The sequence below is a fragment of the Acinonyx jubatus genome, chromosome C1, assembly GCF_027475565.1.
Source record: "Acinonyx jubatus isolate Ajub_Pintada_27869175 chromosome C1, VMU_Ajub_asm_v1.0, whole genome shotgun sequence".
Taxonomy (NCBI): domain Eukaryota; kingdom Metazoa; phylum Chordata; class Mammalia; order Carnivora; family Felidae; genus Acinonyx; species Acinonyx jubatus.
Window position 1 is genome coordinate 104461500 of NC_069381.1, and position 27002 is coordinate 104488501.

At 38.1% G+C, this 27002-nt stretch overlaps 1 protein-coding gene across 2 annotated transcripts in view; it reads left to right on the forward strand.

Annotated features, from left to right (window-relative positions):
* Positions 1–27002, forward strand: part of SNX27 (sorting nexin 27) — a 69345-nt gene that overhangs the window by 7044 nt on the left and 35299 nt on the right. For both annotated transcript variants that reach the window (XM_053214809.1, XM_027056165.2), the window contains exon 2: positions 20174–20405. In XM_053214809.1, coding sequence (XP_053070784.1) covers positions 20174–20405 — 232 coding nt within the window. The remainder of the gene's footprint in view (positions 1–20173; positions 20406–27002) is intronic.

The window sequence follows — 27002 nt, forward strand, 5'->3', positions numbered from 1 at the left end:
TGTTGGCCTACTGATATCACCTCATGTTCAGTCTGGTTCCATAATTAAGCACAAACTATGTGTAAATTACCGTTAGGCTTGTACAAGTCACAGTCCCTGCATTCCCTGTAGCAGAGAAGGTACATATATAAACAATTTACTGTGTGTAAATCAAAATGAATTAATGGAGATAAAGGAAAAATACAATGGTAGTTTAAAGGGGAAAGTGAATATGCTTGAAATGATTGGTGGGTAGATAGGTCAATTTAAGGCACTTAAATGGCGATTGAAGGACAAGTATAATTTCAGTAGGCAGAAAAGGGGGAAGGATTTCATAGGCTGAGGAAACTGTGTGACCAAAGGGAGGAAGATGTGAAAAGTTCTTAGGATAACAAGGAATCTAAAGTTGCTGTTTATGTGTAGACAGTTGTGCTTGAAGTTAGATCAAAAAGGGCTTTGGGGTACCTGGATGGCTCAGTCGGTTGAGTGTCTCACTCTTGATTTCCGCTCGGGTCATGGTCTTGTGGTTCATGAGTTGGAGCCCCAAGTCAGGTGCTGACAGTGGGGAGCCTGCTTGGGATTCTCTGTCTCCCTCTCTCTCTGCCTCCCTCCCCTGCGTGTGTGTTTTTTCTCTTTCTCTAATAAATATTTAAAAAGGGCTCTGAGGGGTGCCTGGGTGGCTCAGTCTGTGGTTAAGCAGTTAAGTGGCTGACTTCATCATAGGTCAGGATCTTGCATCAGGCTCTGTGCTGACCGCTCAGAGCCTGGAGCCTACTTGGGATTCTGTGTCTCCCTCTCTCTCTGCCCCTCCCCCTCTGTCTCTCTCCATCTCAAAAATGAATAGACGTTAAGAAAAAATTTAAAAATAAAAAGGGCTTTGAATGCAATGCTACCAAATTTGGATTCTGTTCTGTTTTTGAGATCAGAATATAATATGTGTGCTAATATTTAGGACTCCCTGTGAATTTACTTTTTATTTCATTATTTACCTGAAGAGGTTGACTAACTTTTCCAAGGCCAAAGAGGAAAATCACTATTAGAATTAGAAGAATTTCAGAGCATCTAGTCTCTCGGGCTGTCTTGTACTATATAAAGAAGGGAGCAAAGAACGACTAAGCTCTTAACACCCAGAGCTGGGAACAGCTGATGAGGAGCTGGTTGCCTTTATTTTGTGTGTTTTACCTCACAATCTAGCTTCTTGAATATCCACTTCTCTTTCAAGTGTTAAGTGAGTATACATACTGTTGTGTTTATAGTTGATAAGTGATCGTTATATGCTGGAGGTCCAGTGTGCTCTGCCCTGCTTATGGTGTTTGAAGATACCTCCTTTAATTTAAATCTTTTGTTTCTGTATATAGCATATTGTTGGGAGTTGAGGAGACTGAAGACAGACAGGCAACTTAACATAATACAAAGGTTTTACCCGTTGTCTGCCTTCAGAATGAAAATTCATACAAAGACCTTTTTTTTTTTTTTTAAGCAGGTGGGGAAGGGGTAGAGAGAGAGGAAGAGAGAAAGAATCCCAAGCAGACTCCTCACTGTCTCTGGAGGAGCCTGACACGGGGCTCAAACTCGCAAACGAGGGAGATAATAACCTGAGCCAACGTTAAGAGTCATACGTTTAACCTACTGAGCCATGTAGGTGCCCCTACAGAGACACTTAAAAAGTGTCTTTTTGCTTTCTCTCAGTAATGTGAGGGGTACTTCAGGATTAAATTGTGTGGTATTGTATTAGCCACATGCTAGGTAGTATGTGTGTAGTCTCTTGTTTATTACTCAGTGTTCCCTGCTAACCAAGTAAGGGTTGAGATAGTTGAGAAAATACACCTGTCTACAAGGTATTAAAGTTGCAGAGTAAGGAACTGTATTTGAGTATTCTTATGTGTACTTCCTTCCACGAACTTCCGTTGTTATGAAAGCATCTTTTAAATGATTTATTTTTGCTCAAGCCGTCAGACCTCAGAGCAAAGCTAGACTGACAGATCTATGTATTCTGTGGACTTGAAACACGAGTAATTAGTTTACTTCTCTTTGGAAAACTACAGAGTGTCTGCAGAGAGTCAGCTGCTTGTGGATATTCTCCCAGCTGTGCTCAAGCAACTGATTACTCCTAGACAACCATTCAGGACAAACCAGGAAGTTATCTCCCTGCTGCCCGGCCAGGACCGCGGTACTTTTATATTTTTAGGTCTGTCTAGTTTGTTCATTTAGCATATTTTAAAAATTGGGAGATTGAAGCGCCTGGGTGGCTCAGTCGGTTAAGGGTCCGACTTCGGCTCAGGTCATGATCTCGCGGTTCATGAGTTTGAGCCCAGTCTTGGGCTCCGTGCTGACAGCTCAGAGCCTGGAGCCTACTTCAGATTCTGTGTCTCCCTCTCTCTCTGCCCCTCCCCCACTCATGCTCTGTCTCTCAAAAATAAATACATGTTAAAAAAAATTTTTTTTAAATGGGAGATTGATTAAATTAATTTTTGGTGATCTTGGAAAATGTGAAAGTTTTGAGCTTCTACTTCTTTTGCTGATCAGTTTAATCATCTATAAAGTTTGTAACTTATCAAGTGTGTAGTTTGTTTACTGAATGCACCATGGGTTACTGGAATTTTTTTAACCCAGTATTTTGGTAGGGTTAAAAACTACTTTTTGGATCTGTTTTCTAAAGATGTAACCTGCATCTGTCTTTACTTGGAAACAGCAATGACTTTTGTTCTATAGCTGGTATTTTGAATCTAAGTAAGTGTGACACTTTTACGAGTTATGTGTTGATAGATTACTTTAGATTTCCCTGCCATACCCAGTTGTCCTTTATGTTGCTGATTAGAAAAGGTCTTACTGTACCTTTCTTCTTGTTCAGTGTGTTGAAATAGACCACAGTTTACAGAAGCTGTAGTCTGTGTTCCTTAGCTTCCAAAAGACATTGCCCACAATTAATTTGAATTAAAGAGTGTTATTTGACTGCTAAAGGGCTATATCCCTTCAAAAGTGTATCTTTTAATAACTAAATGTTGTTGTTGTTACTAATTTTTAAAGGCTGTCATAGGTGAAGGTATTTTGAGCCTTTTTTTTTCCCCAGTAGTGATAGATTTACACTTTTGTTTGTGCACTCATGTATAGTACCTCTTGAGAGTAATTGAATATTTAGGAGATAAGTATTGGGATTCAGGGTGCAGGCTGTTACCCTAGAACAGATCACAGGAGGAGTCATGTGGAGTCATGCTTTAAAACACATTATGTAGTAATCCAGAAATAGTCGTGAAATAGAACTTAAAAAAATTAAGATTCCATCTTTTGTAATTTATGTCACTTGCAAACTAAGGTTGTTGATAAAGCTGGTGGATTTTATTCTTTAATTAACTTTCATTGTGATCAGTATACCAAATTAAAAACATCTGGGTGTGGCATTTAAATTTGCCATGTAGGCAGTGGTTCAAAATATAGCAGATCTCAAACTCTTGAGTTGGTGTTGGAAATGATTTAGGACTAATTATGTTTGTTTTCTGGTGTATAACTGAGGGAGAAGTTCTCAGCAATAGTGTACTGAGGAGGCTGTCAGGCTAAAGAAACTAGTAGCTTTCTTACCCCTAACATTCATCATCCCACAGCATAAAGAAGTAACCCATTTTCACATCCAGCCTTACATTTCAAGAGAACCATGAGTTGCTACTTGTTGATCATATGTTTAAAGACAAAAATTTAAAAACAAAATCCTATCAAAATAAGTCAATATTGTATATAGTTTTAGCATCAGAACTTTCTTTAATACCTTATTGGTAATTCATATCTGTCATGTGAAGGAACCTATTGTGCTTAAATTTTTTCATACCAAGTGTGGTGCATTTAGTTTTCATGAGATGAAACAGTGTAATTACAATAGATTATTCCCAGAATTCACATGAAATATAGACTTGCTTTTTAAATGTCAGCATGTTTATTTCTTACTCCTTCTAACCTCATTTGCTATCCTTGGAGTCAGTGTTTATATTTTAAAAAATTAATAAAAACAATTTAGTTACTTTTATTTTCAACATATTTGAATAAAAGAAAACATAGCCCCACTTTGAAATTGCTTACATAATTGAATGCCATATTTTACTCTTAAGCATTATTTTTATTACCTCCTATAATAGAAAACAAAATGATCACTAATACTAAAACTTGAAAAATGTAGAGCTTGCATAATGGTTTTAGTACTTCCCCCTGAACACTGAAACCAATGTAAAAGTTAAAAATAAGGAGTGCATGGAGGAAAACCATTATTGAATGTTTTTTGTGCTAGCCTTAATGATTTTTTTTCATTCAGGGAAAAATTTTAATGAGCGCTTCCTACCTGATGAACACGGGATTAGACACGGATAGAAAGCTGAATAACATGTAGTCCTTGCCTTTAGGAAATTTATGGTATGGTGGGGAATGGGAAGATTAACAGTTTGTTGTTGGAGTAAACCTTGGGAGGGCCAAGGAAGTAAAGATGGTACCTGCCTGGACTGGGGTTGGCAGGGGAGGAAGGACAGAAGCCTCAGGTCATTTCTTAAGCCCAGTTGACCTGAAGTCTCAACCTTCCTCTCCTCTTCTAGTCTGCCAATGGGATGAACAATTATCCTTAAATCCCCCTAGGTACTTTTCTGCCCTTAGTTATCTAAATTAGTAAATGCAAGTGCCCAGGAACCTTGTGCATTTTAGCAGAAGTCTCCCAGACAAAATGTACTAAAACTATAAGGATTATGTAATTTATCACCCAAACCAAGGCACTTGAAAATGAAAGAGGACTTAATTATTCCAGGACAACAGATATAAACTAGGTGTGTCTTAGCAACCTAGAACATAGGTCTATAGCCTAAATGATTTAAATATAGGAGGCTGGGTTTTTTGGGTTTTTTTTTTTTTTTAATGTTTTATTTATTTTTGAGACAGAGAGAGAGAGCATGAATGGGGGGAGGGTCAGAGAGAGAGAGGGAGACACAAAATCCGAAGCAGGCTCCAGGTTCTGAGCTGTCAGCACAGAACCCGACGCGGGGCTTGAACTCACAGACCACGAAATCATGACCTGAGCCAAAGTCGGACGCTCAACCGACTGAGCCACCCAGGCACCCCTGGGTTTTTATTTTATTTTATTTATTTTTAAGAGAGAGAGGGTGGAGGAGGAGTGGAGAGAGGGAGACAAAGGATCTGAAGCGGGCTCTGCACTGACAGCGGAGAGCCCCACATGGGGCTCGAACTCAAAAACCGTGAGATCATGACCTGAGCTTGACCGACTGAGCCACCCACCCAGTCACCCCTGGAAGGCTGTTTTATTTTTATTTAAAAAATTTTTTTAAATATATGAAATTTATTGTCAAATTGGTTTCCATACAACACCCAGTGCTCATCCCAAAAGATGCCCTCTTCAATGCCCATCACCCACTCTCCCCTCCCTCCTACCCCCCATCAGCCCTCAGTTTATTCTCAGTTTTTAAGAGTCTCTTATGCTTTGTCTCTCTCCCACTCTAACCTCTCTCTTTTTTTTTTCCTCTGGAAGGCTGTTTTAAAATAAGACTGGGGTTCCGTTAAGGAGGGAAATGAACAAGTTTGTTTGTATTCTTGGGACTAGTGGTTACATAGGCCTTACATGTAATTATTGAATAACAATGAGCTTTTTTCGAATAGCTTGATTGTAATTTTATACCTATTTTAAAAATATCTTAAAGCCTTTTTATACTTTTTTCAAAAATAAATCTACTTGCATAGGTAATATTTGTATACTGAATTGCCTTGAATTAGAAAGTTTGAGGAATCTGTTACTTCTTCCCAAGTAATAAGCCCTTATTACTTCTGGCAGGAGGTATTAAGGTTGAAATACATGTGTGCCTTATTTGTACTTTTCCTGCCTCGGGCAGTATTCTCTGTGAATAGAACACCCAGCTAAGGGTGAAGAGTCCAGTTGATGATAAGCAGCTTATTTGACAAGGTACTTATTATTTTTTTCTCTCTTTGGGAAGATCAGACGTGATTGACACACTTCTCTGTTTCTCAACTTTGTCAGAGCCATATTTTATTGTTATTAATACTCTCTTTTGCCCAGTGTTAAAATTCCTGGGTATAAGTGCTTTAAAATGTTGGTATAAATATTGAATTTTGCTTTTGATACTTAATACACCAAGGAATTTGTGAGCTAGGGCTTTGCATAGAATGCTGGAAATCATTTAATTTGGTTTACACGTAGTTGACATTTTTTGTTTTTTCCCCTCATTAACCAAAGATAAGCTTAGAACAAGAGAGACAGGGAGAGAGAGAATCCCAAGCAGGCTCCCTGCTGCCAGTATGGAGCCCAACAAGGGTCTCCATCCCATGAACCATGAGATCATGACCTGAGCTGAAATCAGTAGTCGGATACTCAAATGACTGAGCCACCCAGGCTCCCCATGGTGAGGTTTTTTGTTTGTTTGTTTTTTGCTTTTTTTGTTTTTGGCTATAGTTTGAGTCCAGACATTTTACTTTTAATATTTTCTTTTCCTAGTAACAAATAATTTGTCAGAATTATTACATTACATGATAATGCTCTTAAAAATCAAGAAGAAAAAGCAAATTGATTGTAATTTTGAGACCCTGATGTAGTTTTCTGCTCAGTTATATTCAGCGGTTGTTCAGGCTGGAAAATGGTTACATTAAATCCTAACTGAGGAGAGGAAAGATAGTTTTTGTTTTTGTTTTTGTTTTTGTTTTTCTAATTGATGGACAGGGAAAGAAATAGGGACTCTTGAAATTATTTTGTGAATCTAGCTTCCTAAGTGGAAATAAAATACTGTTTAACTCTTTTAAGCTGTGGCATTTTTTTTCTAGCTTTTTAAAATCATTATTTTTTTAAGTAATCTTTACGCCCAATGTGGGGCCCAGACTTATAACCCCAAGATGAAGAGTTGCATGCTGTACTGACTGACCCAACCAGGCACCCCTAAGGTGTAGCATTTTTTTTGACTTGAAGATTTCATATCTTGGTTTGATTTTCATGACAGAAATAGAATAGCACACTCCCATCTTGTTATTGAATTATTTACTAAGGAGTCATGATAGAGTTCTAGTCTTCTGATCTGGAATTTCAGTGTTTGACATCTAAGGTCAGATCCACTTTTGCATATATTTTTTTGATATTTCTTTTCTTGATTTTTAAAATTTAAAACATTTGGTTGTTTTTCTGTTTTATTTTTAAAAAAAAAAAATTTTTTTTTTAACGTTTATTTATTTTTGAGACAGAGAGCGACAGAGCACGAAGGGGGGAGGGTCAGAGAGAGAGAGGGAGACACAGAATCTGAAACAGGCTCCAGGCTCTGAGCCGTCAGCACAGAGCCCGACACGGGGCTCGAACTCACGGACCGCGAGATCGTGACCCGAGCCGAAGTCGGCCGCTTAACCGACTGAGCCACCCAGGCGCCCCTGTTTTTCTGTTTTAAAGTAGTTTTAGTTTCACAGCAAAACTGGAACAGATTCAGAGACTTCTATATACCTCCTACCCCATACATGTATAGCCTCCCCCATTATAAACATCCCCCACCACAGGGGCTCATTTATTATAATTGATGAACCTACATTGATACATCATTGTCACCCAGAGGCCATAGTTTACCTTAGGTACATCCTTGGTATTGTACATTCTTTGGGTTTGGACAAATTTTAATGACCTGTATCCACCATTATAGTACACAGAGTAGTTTCACTGCCCTAAAAATCCTCTATGCTCTGCTTATTCATTCCTCTCTTCCCCTGAGCCCTAGTGACTACTGACCTTTTTACCTTTCTCCATAGTTTTGCCTCTTCCAGAATGTCACATAGTTGGAATCATAAAGTGTTTAGCCTTTTTAGGCTGTCTTCTTTCACTTAGTAATATACATTTAAGTTTCCTTTATATCTTTTCATGGCTTGATGTTCATTTCTTTCTAGTGCTGAATAATACTTCATTGTGCGGGGAGGCACCTGGGTGGCTCAGTTGGCTAAGTGTCCGACTCTTGGTTTTGGCCCAGGTCATCTCACAGTTTGTGAGTTTGAGCCTTGTGTTGGGCTCTGCACTGACAGCATGGAGCCTGTTTGGGATTCTCTCTCTCCCTCTCTCTCTGTCCCTCCCCGGCTCATGCTCTCTGTCTTTCAAAAATAAACTTTAATATTCCATTGTCTGGGTTTATCCATTCCTCTACTGAAGGATATTTGGTTGTTTCTCAGTTTTTGGTAATTATGAATAAAACTTCTGTAAACATGTTTATAGGTTTTTGTGTAGACATAAATTTTCTTTTTTTTAAAAATTTTTTAAACCTTTTCTTATTATTTATTTTTGAAAGACAGAGACAGAGCATGAGAGCGGGGGAGGGACAGAGAGAGAGAGGGAAACACAGAATCTGAAGCAGGCTGCAGGCTCTGAGCTGTCAGCTCAGAGCCGGACACAGGGCTCGAACCCATGAAACCATGAGATCATGATCTCAGCCAAAGTTGGACGCTTAACCGACTGAGCCACCCAGGCGCCCCATAAATTTTCAACTCCTTTAGGTAAATACCAAGGAGCACAATTGCTAAATCAGGTGGTAAGAGTATATTAGTTTTGTAAGAAACTGCCAAACTGTCTTCCAAAGTGGCTGTGCCATTTTGCATTCCCACCAACAATGAAGGAGTGTTTTTCTTAATACCTATCCTTGCCATCATTTGGTGCTGTTAGTGGTCTGTCTGGATTTTGGTCATTCTAATAGGTATGTGGTGGTATAAAATTGATTCTTTAAATTATAAAAGGATTGTAAATAGGTTAGAGAAAATTTAGAGATTAAAGAAAAGAAAAAAAATTCCCGTCATCTTATCATACTAACGTACCTACTTTTGGTATTTTATCTTTTATTTATGCATTTATGTATTTATGCGGTAATCATACCGTTACATACAATTTGTAATCTCATTTTAAAAATTAATACTTTTTTCCAGACAGTTTGATTTACAGAAAAATCAAACAGACATTTCCTTTATATCCTTCCCCCACCTCCACCATATAGTTTCTCCTTTTTTTAAAAAAAAATTTTTTTTTTTATAACATTTATTTATTTTTGAGACAGAGAGAGACAGAGCATGAACAGGGGAGGGTCAGAGAGAGGGAGACACAGAATCTGAAACACGCTCTAGGCTCTGAGCTGTCAGCACAGAGCCTGACGCGGGGCTCGAACTCACAGCCCTCACGGACCGCAAGATCATGACCTGAGCTGAAGTCGGCCGCTTAACTGACTGAGCCACCCAGGTGCCCCTAGTTTCTCCTTTTATGAACATTTTACATGAGTATGGTCCACTTGTTTAAAAATTTTTTTTTTTTAACGTTTATTTATTTTGGGGACAGAGAGAGACAGAGCATGAATGGGGGAGGGGCAGAAAGAGAGGGAGACACAGAATCGGAAGCAGGCTCCAGGCTCTGAGCCATCAGCCCAGAGCCCGACGCGGGGCTCGAACCTCGAACTCACGGTCTGTGAGATCGTGACCTGAGCTGAAGTCGGACGCTTAACCGACTGAGCCACCCTGGCGCCCCGGTCCACTTGTTTAAATTAATGATCCAATGTTGATATGTTATTGCTAACTGGAGCTCATAGTTTATTATTATTTCTTTAGTTTTTACCTAATGTCTTTCTGTTCCAGGATCCCACATTATATTTAGTCATTGTGTCTTTTTAGGCTCATTTTAGCTGCAACAATTTCTGTTTTCTGTTTTTGATGACCTTGACAGTTTTGAGGAGTATTGGTGAGGTATATTATAGGATGCCTGACTATTGGAATTTGCCTGAATTCTCTTTTCTCTTCTCTTCTCTTCTCTTCTCTTCTCTTCTCTTCTCTTCTCTTCTCTTCTCTTCTCTTCTCTTCTCTTCTTTTCTTTTCCCAATATTAGACTGGGGTTTTGGTTTCTGGGTGAAGAATATTACAGAGGTAAAGTGCCATTTTTCATCAGTTCACATTAAGAGTACATACTATCATTATGATTTGTGATGTTGATCATCTGGCCAAAATTGTGTTTGTCAGGTTTCTATACTGTAACGTTATTCTCATTGTAAGGTTATTCTCATTTCCCTCCCCTACTGTACCCTTTGGATAGGAGTCACACTATGTGCAGTCTACACTTGAGGGGGGGTGATGCTTCCCTCCTTTATAGTATAGTATCTATATAATTTATTTAGAATTCTTCTGCATAGGAGAAAGATGTCTGTTCTCCCCCATGTATTAATTTATTCAGTCATTTATATCATTATGGGCTCCTGGATACTTATTTTATATAATATGGATTATATAATCCAGTGCTGCTCTATTTTGTCCCTCTAATTGTTCCAGCTTTGACCATGGATAGCTCTTTCAGTTGGCTCCTTTACACTTTTGCCATACCCTGCCATACCCCCATTAACGTGCAGGGTTTTTTGTTTTGTTTTTGAGTACTTCTTTACTCTCTGTTATTACAGAAGATGAGCTCTGAGCTCATCTTGTGTTATTTCTTGCCTCAGTCCTGAATCAACCATTTCTCCAAGGAGTCCTAGTTCTTTTTATTGGGGGATGGTGTTAGAAACCAAGAGCAGGGTGATAGGTGTTGTCGTTGCTACTGGATGTAGCTTCTTTTTTCCTCCCAGCTGAAAGCAAAAAAAAAAAAAAGTGTGTGTCCATTAACTCTTGTGTATACACGTGTCTATAAATATTTCTATAATCATCTTTATATTAAGTTAAACATGAGTTCTTATCGATGTCTCTAGCTTTACTCCATTTCCATATGGATCTTTTGTTACCCTCCTCTTGCAGATCTGTACATTTCCACTTCAACAATAAGAAGTTTGGCTCCCCACATTCACCGTTCATTTACTTAATTGCTCAACTCCAGTATATATGGATAGCAATTGTTAACCCTGGGAAGCAGTTGTATTGACTAGAGTGTAGTACTTAATGTGCAGTCCCTTTTTTGTCTTTATCTTACAGAATTCATTCATTACCTACCCCCTTCGGTGAGGTTGTTTGAAATATATTTGAAATACAGTTAGATTCTCTTGTCACAGTTTGGGATTCTCCCACCCTATTAGTTGATTTCTGCAAAAAAAAAAAAAAAATGCATACAGTAAGGTTTACTCTTTGTGTTGTAAAGTTCCATAGTTTTTGACAAATGCATAATGTCATGTGCTGTTACAGTGTCATACAAAATAGTTTTACTGCCCTGAAAATCCCCTGCACTTCACTTATTCATCCTTCCCCTCCCTCTAAGCCCTTGGCAACATACTGATCTTGGGTTTTCCAGAATGTCATATAATTGGAGTCATATATATATATATATATATATACACAATTAAATAATTACTAAAAGTATATAGCCTTTTCAGATTGGCTTCTTTGCCTTAGCAATATGCATTTAAGATCTCTCCTCCCACACCATGTCTTTCTGTGACTTGATAGCTCATTTCATTTTATAGCTGAATAATATTCCATTGTCTACATGTACCACAGTTTTTTTATCCATTCCCTTATAAAAGATATCTTGGTTGCTTTCAGTTTTTGGCAATTATGAATAAAGCTGGTAAAAACACTCATCAGTTTTTTTGTGTAAATATAAACTTTCAACTCAGTTGGGTGAACACCTGGTAGTGTGAATGCTGGATCTTATGGTTAACACTATGTTTAGCTTTTTAAGAAACTGGTCAGTATGTCTTCCAGAGTGCCCATACTGTTTTGCATTCTCACCAAACATGAGTTGCTCTTGTATCACATCCTCACCAGCATTTTGTATCATTAGTTTTTTTGGATTTTAGTTATTCACATAGGTGTGTAGTGGTACCTTGTTTTGATTTGCAATTCACTAGTGATGAATTTTTCATATTTTTTTAAGTTTTTTTTTTTTTCTTAAGTAATCTCTTCACCCAGTGTGGGGCTTGAACTCACAACCCAGAGATCAAGAGTCGTATGCTCTACCGACTGTTGTATATAAAAGAGTTAAGGCACCCCAACTTTTCATACTCTTACTTGCCCTATGTGTATCTTCTTTGGTGAGGTTTCTGTTCATATCTTTTGCCCAATTTTTATTAGGGTTTTTTTTTTTGTTGTTAAGAGTTCTTTCTGTATTTTGGATATGAGTCCTTTTTCAGATATGCATTTTCCATATATTTTTTTCCATGCTGTGGCTTGTTTTTCAGTCTCTTAGCAGTATTTTTCACAGAACAAAAGTTTTAATTGTTTTTAATATTTATTTTGGAGAGAGAAAGAAAGAGAGAGAGACAGAGTGTGAGTCGGGGAGGGCAGAGAGAGCGAGGGAGACAGAATCTGAAGCAGGTTCCAGGCTCTGAGCTGTCAGCACAGAGCCTGACATGGGGCTCAAACTTGTGAACGATGAGATCATGACCTGAGTGAAAGTCAGACACTTAACTGCCTGAGCCACCCAGATGCCCCAGAAGTTTTTAATTTTAGTAAAGGTCAGCCTAGCAATTTTTTCTTTCATAGATCATGTTTTTATTGTTGTATTAAAATCTCTTTGCCATACCCTAGATTTTCTTGTATGTTACCTTTCATTTTATTTATTTATTTTATTTATTTTTTTTTTTAATTTTTTTAATGTTTATTTATTTTTGAGAGAGAGGGAGACCAAGCATGAATGGGGGAGGGGCAGAGAGAGAGGGAGACACAGAATCGGAAGCAGGCTCCAAGCCATCAGCCCAGAGCCTAACGCGGGGCTCGAACTCACAAACCGAGAGATGGTGACCTGAGCTGAAGTCGGACGCTCAACCGACTGAGCCACCCAGGCGCCCCTATGTTACCTTTTAGAAGTTGCGTTTTATAATCCACTTTTTAACATCAGGTCAAACATGTTTCCAGATTATTTTCTTCATATGTACAATTTTAAATAACTGTTTTATATTCAATTTGTGCTTTAATTTTCTTAATCATTCATCCCTCTGTTGTTGACTTTTTATAAGAACAAATTTGGAAACAACCTTTTTCTTTGTTTAGGGTTACTTCATTTTTTCTTTCAACATAGACTTGAGAGTGGTCTACATGCCACGGTGAAGTTCTTTCCCTCTTGGAGCTCTTGTTTTGATGTTTTCCTTAGGATAAATTTTCATAATGCCATTTTAGTTGAAAAAAATGTGAACATTTTTATAACTTTAGTGCATATTACCAGTGAAATTACTTTCAAAAGCATTTTTACCTATTTACATAGTCATCATCTCATTTTCCATGTAAGTTAACATTAAAAGTAATTGCGATGATAATTTTGCACTTTTTAAGTTGTTGACAAGATTTACAGTTAGAAAAAGCTCGGGGCATTTGGGTGGCTCAGTCAGTTGAGCATCTGACTCTTGATTTCTGCTTAAGTCACGATCCCAGGTTCGTGGATCAAGTCCCACATTGGGCTCCTGCTTAAGATTCTCTCTCTCTCCCCCTTTGCTCCTCTCCCCAGCTCGCATTCTTTCTCTCTCTGAAATAAAAAAGAAAACAGAAAAGGCTCAAACATTTTATTTATGTATTTATTTTATTATTTTTTTTAACATTTATTTATTTTTGAGACAGAGAGAGACAGAGCATGAATGGGGGAGGGCCAGAGAGAGAGGGAGACACAGAATCCGAAGTAGGCTCCAGGCTCTGAGCTGTCAGCACAGAGCCCGATGCAGGGCTGGAACCCATGGAGCGCGAGATCATGACCTGAGCCAAAGTCGGATGCTTAACCGACTGAGCCACCCAGGTGCCCCAAGGCTCAAACATTTTAGAAACCTTTGACCATTTACTTTTCTCTAATTATACTTCTCTTTTCTTATCAATAAATTAGGATAAATAAATTACAATAAAATGTAAGATGAAAATGTTATTATTTCTGAAACAAAATTCCAAAAATTTCTTGGTATTTAGTCGTCCAGAAGAGTAATTTTGTGTAGACATATCCAAGCTACACTTCCTGTGGCTATGTTCATGGCTTATGCATGTTTGAATCTCTTATCTCAAGAGTTTAAAGGCAAAGTACAGCATGAGTGTTAAGATTATTAGTCAATAAAAATATTTTCTGGCTTGATTGTTTGCCTAAGTAAGATAGTAAGGAGGCAGAGTTCGACGAAAAGGAGCCAATCTGGGATGCCTGGCTGGCTCAGTTGGTGGAGCATGTGACTCATGATCACAGGGTTATAAGTTCCAGCCCCACATTGGAGCTTGCTCATAAAAAAAGAAAAAGAAAGAAAGAAAGAAAAAAAAGATGGGTGCCTGGGTGGTCCAGTCAGTGAAGCATCTGACTTGACTTTGACTCAGGTCATGATCTCACAGTTGTGAGCCCTGCATCCAGCTCTGCACTGAGACTGCTTGGGATTCTCTCTCTCTCTCTCTCTCTCTCTCTCTCTCTCTCTCTCTCCCCCCCCCCTTTCCTGCTCTCTTTCTCTTTCTCTGTCTCTCTCAAAATAAATAAATAAATTTAAAAAAAGAAAAGAAAGAAAGAAAAGTAACCAATCTAAGCCAGTCAAATGACTGAACTGCAAAATTAGAAAGGACAGATATTCAGATTTCAGTAGAATAGTTCCTTGCTTTTATAGTCTAAGTGTCTAGTATTGCTGTACCCACTAACTGGGCAAATTAAGCAGTGAAAAGTCAAAGCAGTGTCCCTCATCTCATGTGTCAAGAGTCTGTTTTTCTCCAACTTGTGAGCCTTCACCCAGTTTCCTAGAAGATATATTGTAGAGAAAATAGGGAGGTTGTTTAAAAACCTTTGTGTAGTTGGGGCGCCTGGGTGGTTCTGTTGGTTAAGCACCGACTTCAACTCAGGTCATGATCTCACAGTTTGTGAGTTTGAGCCCCATGTTGGGCTCTTTGCTGACAGCTTGGAGCCTGGAGCCTGCTTTGGATTTTTGTCTTTCTCTCTCTCTCTCTCTCACTCTCTCTCACTCTCTGCCCCTCCCCCACTTGTGCTCTGTCTCTCTCAAAAATAAAATTAAAAATACATAAAAAAAAATAAAATTATTAGGTATATCTTTATAGTGCTGAAAACACAAAGGAAATTTTGGGTATCACCTAGTTACCTAAGAAAACAAAATTTGGTCTTATTTGGATTGTTGGGAGATTTTTGGTAGCCTTTTGTTTCCTCACCTATTATGAAAAATTTCAGACATACAGAAAAGTTGAAGGAAATGAACAGTGCATACCTCTGCATTTGTGCCACCTAGATTTTATAATTAACATTTAGCTGTATTTGTTTAATCATTATCTGAGGAAAATGTTCTGATAGTGTGTTTAAGCCATTCCCTTTCTTTCTGGAAGAACATACATGAGTAAGACCCTATTGGGCAGAGTTATTTCTGCATGGTGTAGGACTAGGTGGTTCTCTGATGCAGTGGTCTTACGAAAATGATACCCTTCTTGTGATCCCCATCAGCATAGGTTGAGAACTGAGTCATTTATTTTCAAATGAATTCCAGCTGAATTATGTTATAATAGTTTTTTTTTTAATGTTTGTTTATTTTTTAGAGAGCTCAAGCAGGGCAGGGGCAGAGAGAGAGGGAGACAGAGGATCTCTCTGATACAGCAAGCTCTGTGCTGACAGCAGCGAGCCTGATGCAGGGCTTGAACTCAAGAACTGCTAGATCATGACCTGAGCCAAAGTCAGACACTCTACCACTGAACCATGCAGGTGCCCATAGATCATGTTATAAAGACAAGAAGAAGAAAGGCGAGGGAAATTGGCGGTGGAAAGGGTTGTGTCATCAGGAGGCTAACATGCTACTAACCCGTTTACCCAACTGACACAAATACTATCATATAAATAGCTATCATTTATTTATTTTTTATTTTTTTTTAATGTTTATTTTTTTGAGACGGAGCATGAATGGGGAGGGCCAGAGAAAGAGGGAGACACAGAATCTGAATCAGGCTCCAGGCTCTGAACTATCAGCATGGAGCCCGATGCGGGGCTCGAACTCTCGGACGATGAGATCATGACCTCAGCTGAAGTTGGACACTTAACCAACTGAGCCACCCAGGCACCCCAATCAATAGCTATCATTTACTGAATGGTTACCATGTTCTAAGGCTTTATCCCATTTTGGTTCTCACTCTGTTAGCTATAGGTATTATTAGTGCCATTTTATGAATTAGGAAACTGAGGTTTAGTGAAATTGAATAACTTACCTAATTTCTCATCTGTTAAATGGTACAAGTGGTACCAAACCCAAGTCTGTCTGACTCTAAAACCCATGCTTTGAACCAGAAGTCTACTGCTATGAATTCCCTTTATTGCAGAATTTATTGTTTGCATTTATTTATGTCTTTAGAATTGTCCAAATTGGGCCACACTTACTTTGAGTTTAGTTATAGAGGAATTCTAGTGGAAAAGAGGATGCCATATAAACATTTTTATGATTGTAAAGCTCTCTTAATTCTTGACAGAGGGCCCTTTTTGAAATTAGTTGTCTAGCATTTTTTACTAACTTCATTTCATTCTCTGAAGAATGAAGGAATTTCCAGCCTTGTATTAAATTGCAGAATGTATAGCATTCTTTCTATAGTTGAACCAAATAAACATTAGCAAGTGTGTTTATTTATTTATTTATTTATTTTCAATATATGAAATTTATTGTCAAATTGGTTTCCAGCAAGTGTGTTTAGAATGTGAGACTGGTAGTTCGTTCCTGTCTTTATTTTTTAAATTTATTTTTAAAGAGGTTTTTGGGATGGTAGCCAATTTGAAGCTTGGTCTTTCTGATAAAGAAGTGAAAATAGGCAAGTTCCCTGGCTCCTGGAATAAGCCTTACTTCTGTTTCTTTGATGACTTTTGGGCTTGCTTTTGCGAGTGACCCTGGGAACAGTGCATTCTAACTCGAAAACTCAATGGGTGGAGGAAGTGTGTGTTGAGAGCAGTAGTTCTTAACCTTTCTGGAGGTTACATTGCTCCCTTTTGAAGCCTTTCCTCTGGAAAAAATGCATATATGCACACAAATACAGTTTTTCATACAAATGCTATAGTCTATATAATGCTATATAACCCCCAAAGTCTATTGACAACTATACCCCAGGTTAAAGATCCTTTAAAGGAAAAAAATGAGGGAGCTGAAAATAAGATTTGAGCAGAGCTGTTAAACATTTTTTCATAGATGTGCATCTCATAAGATTGATTTTACTAACATAAAAATCTTGTTTTAGTATCTAAAATGTTTTATTCGGCCTCTAAAATGTGGGTTTTTCCCACTTTGTTAAAAAAATTAAGTCACTTGGGTGACTCAGTTGGTTAAGTGTCAGACTCTTGATTTTGGCTGAGGTCAAGATCTCCTGCTTTGTGAGTTTGAGCCCCATATCGGGCTCCATGCTGTCTGTGCGGAACCTGCTTGGGACTGTCACTCTCTCTCCCTCTCTCCCTCCCTCTCTCTCTGCCCCTCCTCCATACATGCACACTCTCCCTCTTTCTCAAAACAAATAAATAAACTTAAAAAACAAAATAACAACAATAAAAATTAAGGTTGTTCATAAGTAAGCTAAGACTCACAGGGGTAAATGAAGTTTTCTGTTGATTTCTAACTTTTGCTTTTTCAATTTTATTTTTCTTCTACCAGCAAAACATTTTCTCAGAACTATTAATAAGGCTAAGATTTAATTTTTATCTATTTATTTATCATTTTATTAAAAAAAATTATATCCAAATTAGTTAGCATATAGTGCAACAGTGATTTCAGGAGTAGATTCCTTAACGCCCCTTACCCATTTAGCCCATCCGCCCTCCCACAGCCCCTCCAGGAACCCTGTGTTTGTCTCCATATTTAAGAGTCTCTTATGTTTTGTCCCCCTTCCTGTTTTTATATTATTTTTGTTTCCCTTCCTTTATGTTCATCTGTTTTGTGTCTTAAAGTCCTTATATGAGTGAAGTCTTATGATATTTGTCTTTCTCTGACTAATTTCACTTAGCATAATACCCTCCAGTTCCATCCACGTAGTTGCAAATGGCAAGATTTCATTCTTTTTGATTGTATAAGGCTAAGATTTAGATGAAATCCTTTGGCAATCCCCAACTTTAGTTTCCATTTCTTCTTCAACCAGAATTTCTTTGTAACAGGCATCTACACAGTACTTCTAATGCGAGTGTTCAGGTGGTGTTCCCAGCAGGTTACATGTTTCATTACATCAATCCTCACAATAACCTTGTTTGGGACTTACTATCGTCCCCACTTTACAGATGCAGAAATCAATGCTAAAAAAGATTAGATGACTTAGTTAAGACCAGTGCCAGTACTAAAGGCAGGGTCAGGATTTGAACCCATGTAGATCTAGCTTCAATGCCTATTTTCTCTCTGTTTTACCATCTGGTTCTGTGATCAGAGTTGATCACTTTTTCCTGATTACTAGTTTGACCTGATTCAAATTTTAGAAGCCCCAGTTCCCAATCAGTGGTGAGGGTGCTTTTATTTTCTTCTACAGGTAGCCAATTGTAAAATTATTGAATTTTTGTGTGTATAAGTTAGACTTTAGGTTGTGAAATGTCTAGCGTGCTGATTTACTGACTAGGTTGTTAACCCAAAAGGAAAGAGCTTTAGCTGGATGACCTCCTGCCTTTTCTGTTTATGTAAATGGATGTTTCAGATACCAGAGTCTGACAGAGACAATTCCAGTGACTGAAACATTTGTGGAAAGCTTGTTACTAAACTTAGCATCATTTTCAGGAAGGAAAAATCCTAATGGTTTGTAACTGAAAAAGAGCTTAACTCTAAAGGGTACATAAGCTTTTATCAAATTGACTAAAGGCCAGGTGTGTGTTTCCTAACTCTCATGGGATAGCCATGGAGGGAACCTTTGGTCAGCTAGCTGCCTAGTGGTTTTCGCTGAGATGGCAGGCAGGGTCAGCATTGTGGGAAGGTACTTCAGTTTGCTGAGTGAGTTTTGTGAGACTCAGCATCTTTTTTGACAAAATTATTGTTCTTCCAAACCTTGTACTTTTCCTAGTTGCAGCCTTTTTATGTACAGTGAAACAGGGAGGAGAATGAGTAGGTTGATTTACCATATAACTTTATTTTATTTATTTATTTATTTAACGTTTATTTATTTTTGAGACAGAGAGAGACAGAGCATGAACGGGGGAGGGTCAGAGAGAGAGGAAGACACAGAATCTGAAACAGGCTCCAGGCTCTGAGCTGTCAGCACAGAGCCCGGTGCAGGGCATGAGCCCACAGACCACAAGATCATGACCTGAGCCGAAGTCGGACGCTTAACCGACTGAGCCACCCAGGCGCCCCTATATAACTTTAGATGTACATTTTTTTTTTATCTTGAACTGATTACACAGAGTTTTAAGTGAGATAGCACAGAAAGAAGATAGAATGCTAAGAGAGATTAACTGACATGATTGGGAGGACAAAGAAGCTAGTTAAGATAATGAAAATTTAGTTATCTCCTTGTCTTTTTAAAATTTTTTTATTAAAAAATTTTTTTTTTTTTACTTTGAGAGAGTGAGTATGTGAAAGCAGGGGAGGGGCAGAAAGACAGGGAGAGAGAACCCCAGGAAGGCTATATGCTGTCAGCACAGAACCTGACATGGGGCTTGATCTCATGAACTGTGAGATCATGACCTGAGCCAAAATCAAGAGTTGGACACTTAACCAACTGAGCCACCTAGGCGCCCATCCCCTTGCCTTTTTAAAAATGAGACTAGTGTGTATGAATATCTATACCATTTAACTCTTAAGGTGATGAAACTCCGTATAAAGGAAAGTTAAGTTGAATGATTTGAAGATATGAGGTGAAATCAGATACACATATATAAATTATCTTAAGTCATCCTTTTTGAGTCTTTTTACAAATTAAAGGAATACATTTTGTAAAAACTTTCTGATAACAGAAATTTCAGAAAGTTTAAAAAGGATTAAGTACAGTTCAAATGGCAGGATTGTTAAAAGCTACTTTGACTGCATAGTATACATGCTTGGTTAGGGTGAGGAAATTAGCTTTGAAAGCTTTGTGCCCTCTTTCCCGTGTGCTTTCTTGAAACGAAGTGTGGGATTCTGGCTTGGAGGGTCAGGTCCTCTCCAACGTTTCCATTTTGTTCTCCCTGCTATAAGTTTACAAACAGTTCTTCACATTATGATCTATAAAAATATAAACAGCCTTTCTGGAGCCAAATTAATTTTGTTTTTATGGTTCATACTGCATGACACTGGAGTGGGGTAGGAGGGTGGAGATACAAGGTGTTTGGACCCTTCTTGTTTATGGGATTGTCTTTTTCCCTTTTTCCCCTTAGGAACGGCGTGAATGTTGAGGGGGCGACACACAAGCAGGTGGTGGACCTGATCCGAGCAGGCGAGAAGGAATTGATCTTGACAGTGTTGTCTGTGCCTCCACATGAGGCAGATAACCTAGATCCCAGTGAAGACTCGTTGGGACAATCATTTTATGACTACACAGAAAAGCAAGCTGTGCCCATATCGGTCCCCACATACAAACATGTGGAGCAGAATGGTGAGAAGTTTGTGGTGAGTGTCAGCCCAACTCAGTCCTCAAAACATCTAGCTTTTGTTTCCCCCAGGCTTATCATTTATGATTTATACTAGAGCACTAGATGCAATCACCTCAACCTAGGTCAGTTTGCCTACCAGGAAGATGGGTTCACACATAAATAAAAGACACTGACCGTGATTTTTTTTGCAGGAGGTAAACTACAGTAATGAAGATTTCTCTTTCTGCTTAAGTGTATTCCATTTTATTTCCAGACAGTTTTAAATTTGTATTTGTATTCTGGTTGTAAACACGTGTGAGTTGGTTTTGTTTGTTCTTTTATTAGTTGCTGTATCTCTTTGCTACTAGCAGTCTCTCACTTACTATTGACTCTGCTGAGCTGTAGAGCAAGATTAATTTTAAAAGGTGGTGTCTTCCGAAACATTTTGGTAATACAGAGTTTGTCCACATCAGAACCTGCAAGTGCCCTACCCTTCTCTCCACATCTTGTTCTTTTTCATTTTCTTTGGAGATGTCCGTGTGAATGATTAATGTGGGTTTTTCCCAAGGTCCTAATTATACTCTGAATACAGTTCCCATGAACTGCTCTATTACATTTCCAGTCTGTTCCTGTTGTAGATGTGTGGGAAAGCCCACCTTGAGTTCTGGGTGCCCGCCCCTTTTCTGAGTGCCTTTGCTTGTTCCTCAAAACCCAGTTGCTGTTGATAGCCCAGTCTACTTACTTTTTCTCTTGATTGTGGTATGCTTTATTTGCCTTTGATTATTTGGGGAGTGTTGATATAATGAGAAATTGATTATTCTTTGTAGAAAGTGCAGTGGGTTCTGTTAGACATTGACAAATAGACTACACATGTTTCAAGCTGAACGGCTGACTCAAGTTGCTGTCTCTGAAACTGAGATTTGTTCCCTGTATAGGAATGAGCTACAGGACACTTGTGGTAAATTCTTTTTAGTGAGGAGATGAGAAAAGCAAGCAAGTAAGCCAGAAAAATTCAGAAGGATCAAACAATGTTCAACTGCATCTGTAATTTAGCTGGTGATGGTAGTACAGAGCACAGTCTAGGTTGGCCTGGTCTATGGATTCTCAGAGCCATGTACACAGTTTAGAGTTTCGTATTTCAGAGGTGCTATCCATTCAGTCATAAGGCATGTAAAGAGTAGAAATCAAGGTCAGGTCCTAAAATTAGAGCACAATGGATGTTGAGACCTTTTGGGAATTACCTGGGATCTTGAGAACCTTTGTAGTCTTTAGAAAAGGAATGAAACTGATTGTCCCTTTTAGAAAAGGAGTGAAACTGATTGTCCCTTTTAAGAAAATCAACATTATTGAATGCAATTTACCTGCATTAACATGTCCAGTTTCATGAGTTTGGGTAAATGTACATAGTTTTATAATCACCACCGTCACAATCAAGATAGAAGAATACTTTCACCACCCAGAGACTTCTCTTGTGACCTTTTATAGTTAGACCTTTCCCTGTAGCACTACCCCTGTTGACCACTGATCATCTTTCTGTTACTCTATTTTGCCATTTCTAGGATGTCAAATTAATAGGATCATATAAGTAGCTTTTTTGTGTCTGGCATTGTTCATTTAGTGTAGTGCTTTTAAGATTTATAGTTGTGTGTGTCAGTAGTTTGTTTCTTTTAATTGCAATTACTTTTTAATTGGGTAACTTCATTGCAGTTTGTTTATCCAGTGACTTGTTGATGCACGTTTGGGTTGCTTCCAGTTTGGGGCTATTATGATTAAAGCTGCCATGAAATAACATTAATATACAGGGCTTTAGGTAGATACATGTTTTCATTTCTCTTGAGTAGCTATAAGTGGAATTGCAGGGTCATATGGTAAAAGTTTAACCTTATAGTCAAACTGTTCTCCAAAGAGGCTGTACCATTTTTGCATATTCTCATTTGCAGTGGAGAGTTCCAGTTGCTCTATAATCTCTCTAATGCTTGGTATTATCGGTTTTTAAAATTCTAGGCATTGTAGTGGTATCTTCGTCTTTTTGTTTTTTTAATACTGTATTTATTTTTTTAATTTTTATTTATTTTTTTAAATTTACATCCAAATTCGTTAGCATATAGTGCAACAATGATTTCAGGAGTAGATTCCTTAGTGTCCTTTACCCATTTAGCCCACCCCCCTCCACAACCCTTCCCGTAACCCTCAGATTGTTCTCCCTATTTATGAGTCTCTTCTGTTTTGTCCCCCTCCCTGTTTTTATATTATTTTTGTTTCCCTTCCCTTATGTTCATCTGTTTTGTCTCTTAAAAGTCGTCATATGAGTTAAGTCATATGATTTTTGTCTTTCTCTGACTAATTTCACTTAGCATAATACCCTCCAGTTCCATCCATGTAGTTTCAAATGGCAAGATTTCATTCTTTTTGATTGCCGAGTAATACTCCATTGTATATATATACCACATTCTCTTTATCCATTCATCCATCAATGGACATTTGGGCTCTTTCCATACTTTGGCTATTGTCGATAGTGCTGCTATAAACATGGGGGTGCATGTGTCCCTTCAAAACAGCACACCTGTATCCCCTGGATAAATGCCTAGTAGTGCAATTGCTGGGTCATAGGGTAGTTCTATTTTTAATTTTTTGAGGAGCCTCCACACTGGTTTCCAGAGTGGCTGCACCAACTTGCATTCCCACTTTTTTTTTTTAAATTGTTTTTTAATGGTTATTTATTTTTGAGAGAGACAGAGTGTGAGTGGGGGAGGGGCAGAGAGAGAGGGAGACACAGAATCTGAAGCAGGCTCCAGGCTCTGAGCTGTCAGCACAGAGCCTGACGTGGGGCTCGAACTCATGAACCATGAGATCATGACCTGAGCTGAAGTCGGACACTCAACCAACTGAGCGACCCAGGCGCCCCTCTCCGTCTGGTTTTAATTGCATTTGCCTAAAGACTCATGATGAAAGCTTTATTTTCATGTATTTAGTGGCCATTCTTATATTTTTACTGGTGAAGAGTTCAACTTTTTTCCCCCATTTTAAAACTTGGATTGTCCTATTTTGTTGTTGAGTTCTTTATGTATTTGGAGTCCTTTTTCAGATAGATATTTTGTGAAATATTTCTCCCAGGCTGTGGCTGGCCTTTTTATTTTATTTTTAATAGTGTCTTTCAAAGAACAGAGGTTTTAAATTTTTTTGAAGTCCAGTTTATCTTTTTCATTTATGGGTCGTGTTGTAAGAAACCTGCCTAACCCAAGGATACAAATCTTTTATGTTTTCTTGAAAAAATTTTATAGTTTTAGCTCTCTGTTTTTGTAATAACTTTATTGAGGTATGATTCACATACCAGCAGTTGTATACCTTAGGTGTATATAATTCAGTGGTTCTTAGTATGATCAACAGAGTAGTGCAGCCATCACCACAATTTTAGAACGTTTTCCTCACCTCAGAAAGAAACACTGTACCTTTCAGCCACCTCCTCCAAACCTCCCATCTGCTCTCTACTAATCTATTTTCTGTCTCTATGGATTTGCCTCTTCTGGACATTCCATGTAAATGAAATCATATGTGTTCTCAGGGTTTATCCATGTTGTAGCGTGTATCAACCAAGTAATATTCCATTGTCTGGATATACCACATTTAATTTATCTGTTCTTCAACTGATGGACATTTGGGTTATTTCTACTTTTTGACTGTTATGAATCATGCTGTTTTGAGCATGTATGTACAATTTTTGATGTGGATATGTGTTTTCATTTCTCTTGGATATTACGTAGAAATGGAATTACTGGGTCATATGGTAACTCTTATGTTTAACCTTTTGAGGAAATGCCAGACTTTTCTCCAAAATGGCTGCATCATAGTTTTCGCTCTTATGTTTAGGTCTGGGACCCGTTCTGAGTTGATTCTTGTATCAATACTAAATGATATAAGGGTCAAGATTTTTTTTTTCCCCATTTGATATCCAGCAGCCTGTGTTGAAAAGGAATATCTTTTCCCCATTGAAATACCTTGGCTTTATTGTTGAAAATCAATTGAACATGTGGTTCTATTTCTGTATTCTGTTGGTTATGTCTGAACATTTCAATATTTTTGTTATTTTGAGATTGTCTTCTGTTTAGTGTCTTTTCCCTTGAAAATGGGTCATATCCTCCTCCTTTGTACGGTGAGTAATTTTGTATTGTATCCTGGATATTGTGAATGTTGCATTGTGTAGGCCCTGAGTTCTGTGATATTCACTGAGGAATGTTGATGTTTTGTTTTACCTGGCAATTAACAAGCTATGCCGCTTGTGTGTTGTACTTCATGTTTCAGTTCAATTCTTTCAGGCTTTTCTGTACTACTTTGAATCTGTTCTGCATGTGTATCATTCAGGGAGGGATTAGCATGAGATACTTGGTGTTCATTCACAAACTTAAGGCATCCTTTTCTGTGTTTCTCTCTTCTGGAATTCTCTACTCTTTCTGGTGGCGGCCATGGTTGCCTAGAATCCTTTCTTTCCTCCAGGCAGGAAGACGTCAGGGTTTCTATTGGAGTTTTTAGTTGCCTAAATTAGGCTACTTTGTAACTTATGCCCACTGTCTGGGCAAAGCCCCCTAAAAGCAGGACACCTCCCCCCACCCCTCTCAGTGGTGTGCTCCATATTTTAATGTCCCTCTGCAATCTGCTTGCAGTTAGTGTAGTATTCAGAATTCTCGGGTAATTGATCTTTGCATTTGGTCCAGAGTTTGTAGTTGTTATCACTGGAAAGGTTGGTCTATAGGAGACTCTTAGGTTCTATCAGTTTTTTTCATATGTAATGAAGCTGTTGCCTTCCTGATGAATTGTCCCCTTTAATGTTGTGAAATATCTCTTTATCTCTTGTAATATTCTTTGTTCTGAAATCTTTCTTTGATATTAACATATGGCCGCTAATAGCTACTTCACCTTTGGTTATTGTTCTCAGTGGATATCTTTTCCATCCTTTTACTTTTAACTTATCTATATAGCCGTGCTTAAGGTAAGTCTTATAGACAGCATATACTTGTGTCTTGCTTTTTATTTGGCAATCTTGGTCGTTTATTTGGAGTGTGTTGTCTACTTACGTTTCATATAATTATTGAAATAGGTTTAAATCTATCATCTTATTCTTTATGGACTGTATCTCATCTGTTCTTCATTCCTTTTGTCCTCCTTTCCTGCCATCTTTTTAATTAATGGAGTATTTTTTAATGATCCTGTTTTATCTCCATTATTGTATTATTAGATATAATTTGGGGGGTTTTTTTGTAATTTTTTTTTTAACGTTTATTTATTTTTGAGACAGAGAGAGACAGAGCATGAACAGGGGAGGGGCAGAGAGAGAGGGAGACACAGAATCTGAAACAGGTTCCAGGCTCTGAGCTGTCAGCACAGAACCTGATGCGGGGCTCGAACTCACAGACCGTGAGATCATGACCTGAGCCGAAGTCAGACGCTTAACTGACCAAGCCACCCAGGCGCCCCAATTTGGGTTTTTTTCAATGTTTATTTATTTATTTTAAGAGAGAGCACGAGTGGAGGAGGGACAGAGAGAGAGAGAGAGTGAGAGAGAGAGAGAGAGAGAGAGAGAGAGAGAGAGAGAGAGACTCCCAAGCAGGCCTTGCGCTGTCAGCACAGAGCCCAGTGCAGGGCTCAATTTCGTGAACCTCGAGATCATGACCTGAGCCAAGAGCAAGAGTTGGACACTTAACTGACTGATCCACCCAGGCGCCCCTTGTTGTTTTATTTTCTTAGCAGTTGTTCCCACTTTACACTATACATCTTTGTAAGTATTATCTTTAAATAATACAATATTATTTCTCATATAATGAAAGAATTTTACAACAGTATATTTCATTCCTTCTCCCATCCTTTGTGCTGTTGTCGTACATTTTACTTCTAAAGGTGTTATAAATTCCATATTACTTTGTTGTTTTCTTTGTTTTAAACAATCAAGAGATTGTTTAAAGAGATTGAAAGAGTTCTTTTATATTTAACCACATATTTACCATTTCTGGTGTCCTTTGTTCCTTTGTGTAAATTCAGTTTCCATCTGCTATCTTATTCCCACCGCCTGAAGAATTTCCATTAATGTTCTTATAGGGCACATCTGCTGGCAATGAATTCCCTTAGCTTTTGTTGGTCTGAAGAAGTCTTTATTTCATTCTTACGTTTGAAAGATATTTTTATTGGTATAAAATTCTGGGTTGATAGTTTTTTCTTTCAATACTTTAAAATGTGACTCCTGTCTTTTGGCCTGCTTAGTGTCACTAAGTGTCACTTAGAGAAGTGAGAAGCCTGCCAGTTTTTGTTCCTCTCTATGTAATGTTTTAACCCCTTCTAGTTACTGTCAAAGTTTTTAAACTTCAAAACTAGGTATTTTTTGGTATTTATCCTGTGATTGGAGTTTTCTAAACTTTATAGAGCTATGGTTTGATATCTTTTATCATTTTTCAAAAAATCTCAGCCAGTATGTCATCAAATATTTCTTCAGCTGTGTTTTTTTTCTTTTGTCTTTCTGAGATTCTAATTACACATGTGTTAGACTGATATTGGCCTTTAGCTTTTGAATGCTCTATTCTGTTTTTCTTTTTTGTTTTGCTTTAGATTATTTTTATTGTCCTATTTGCAAGTTCACTGATTATTTCCT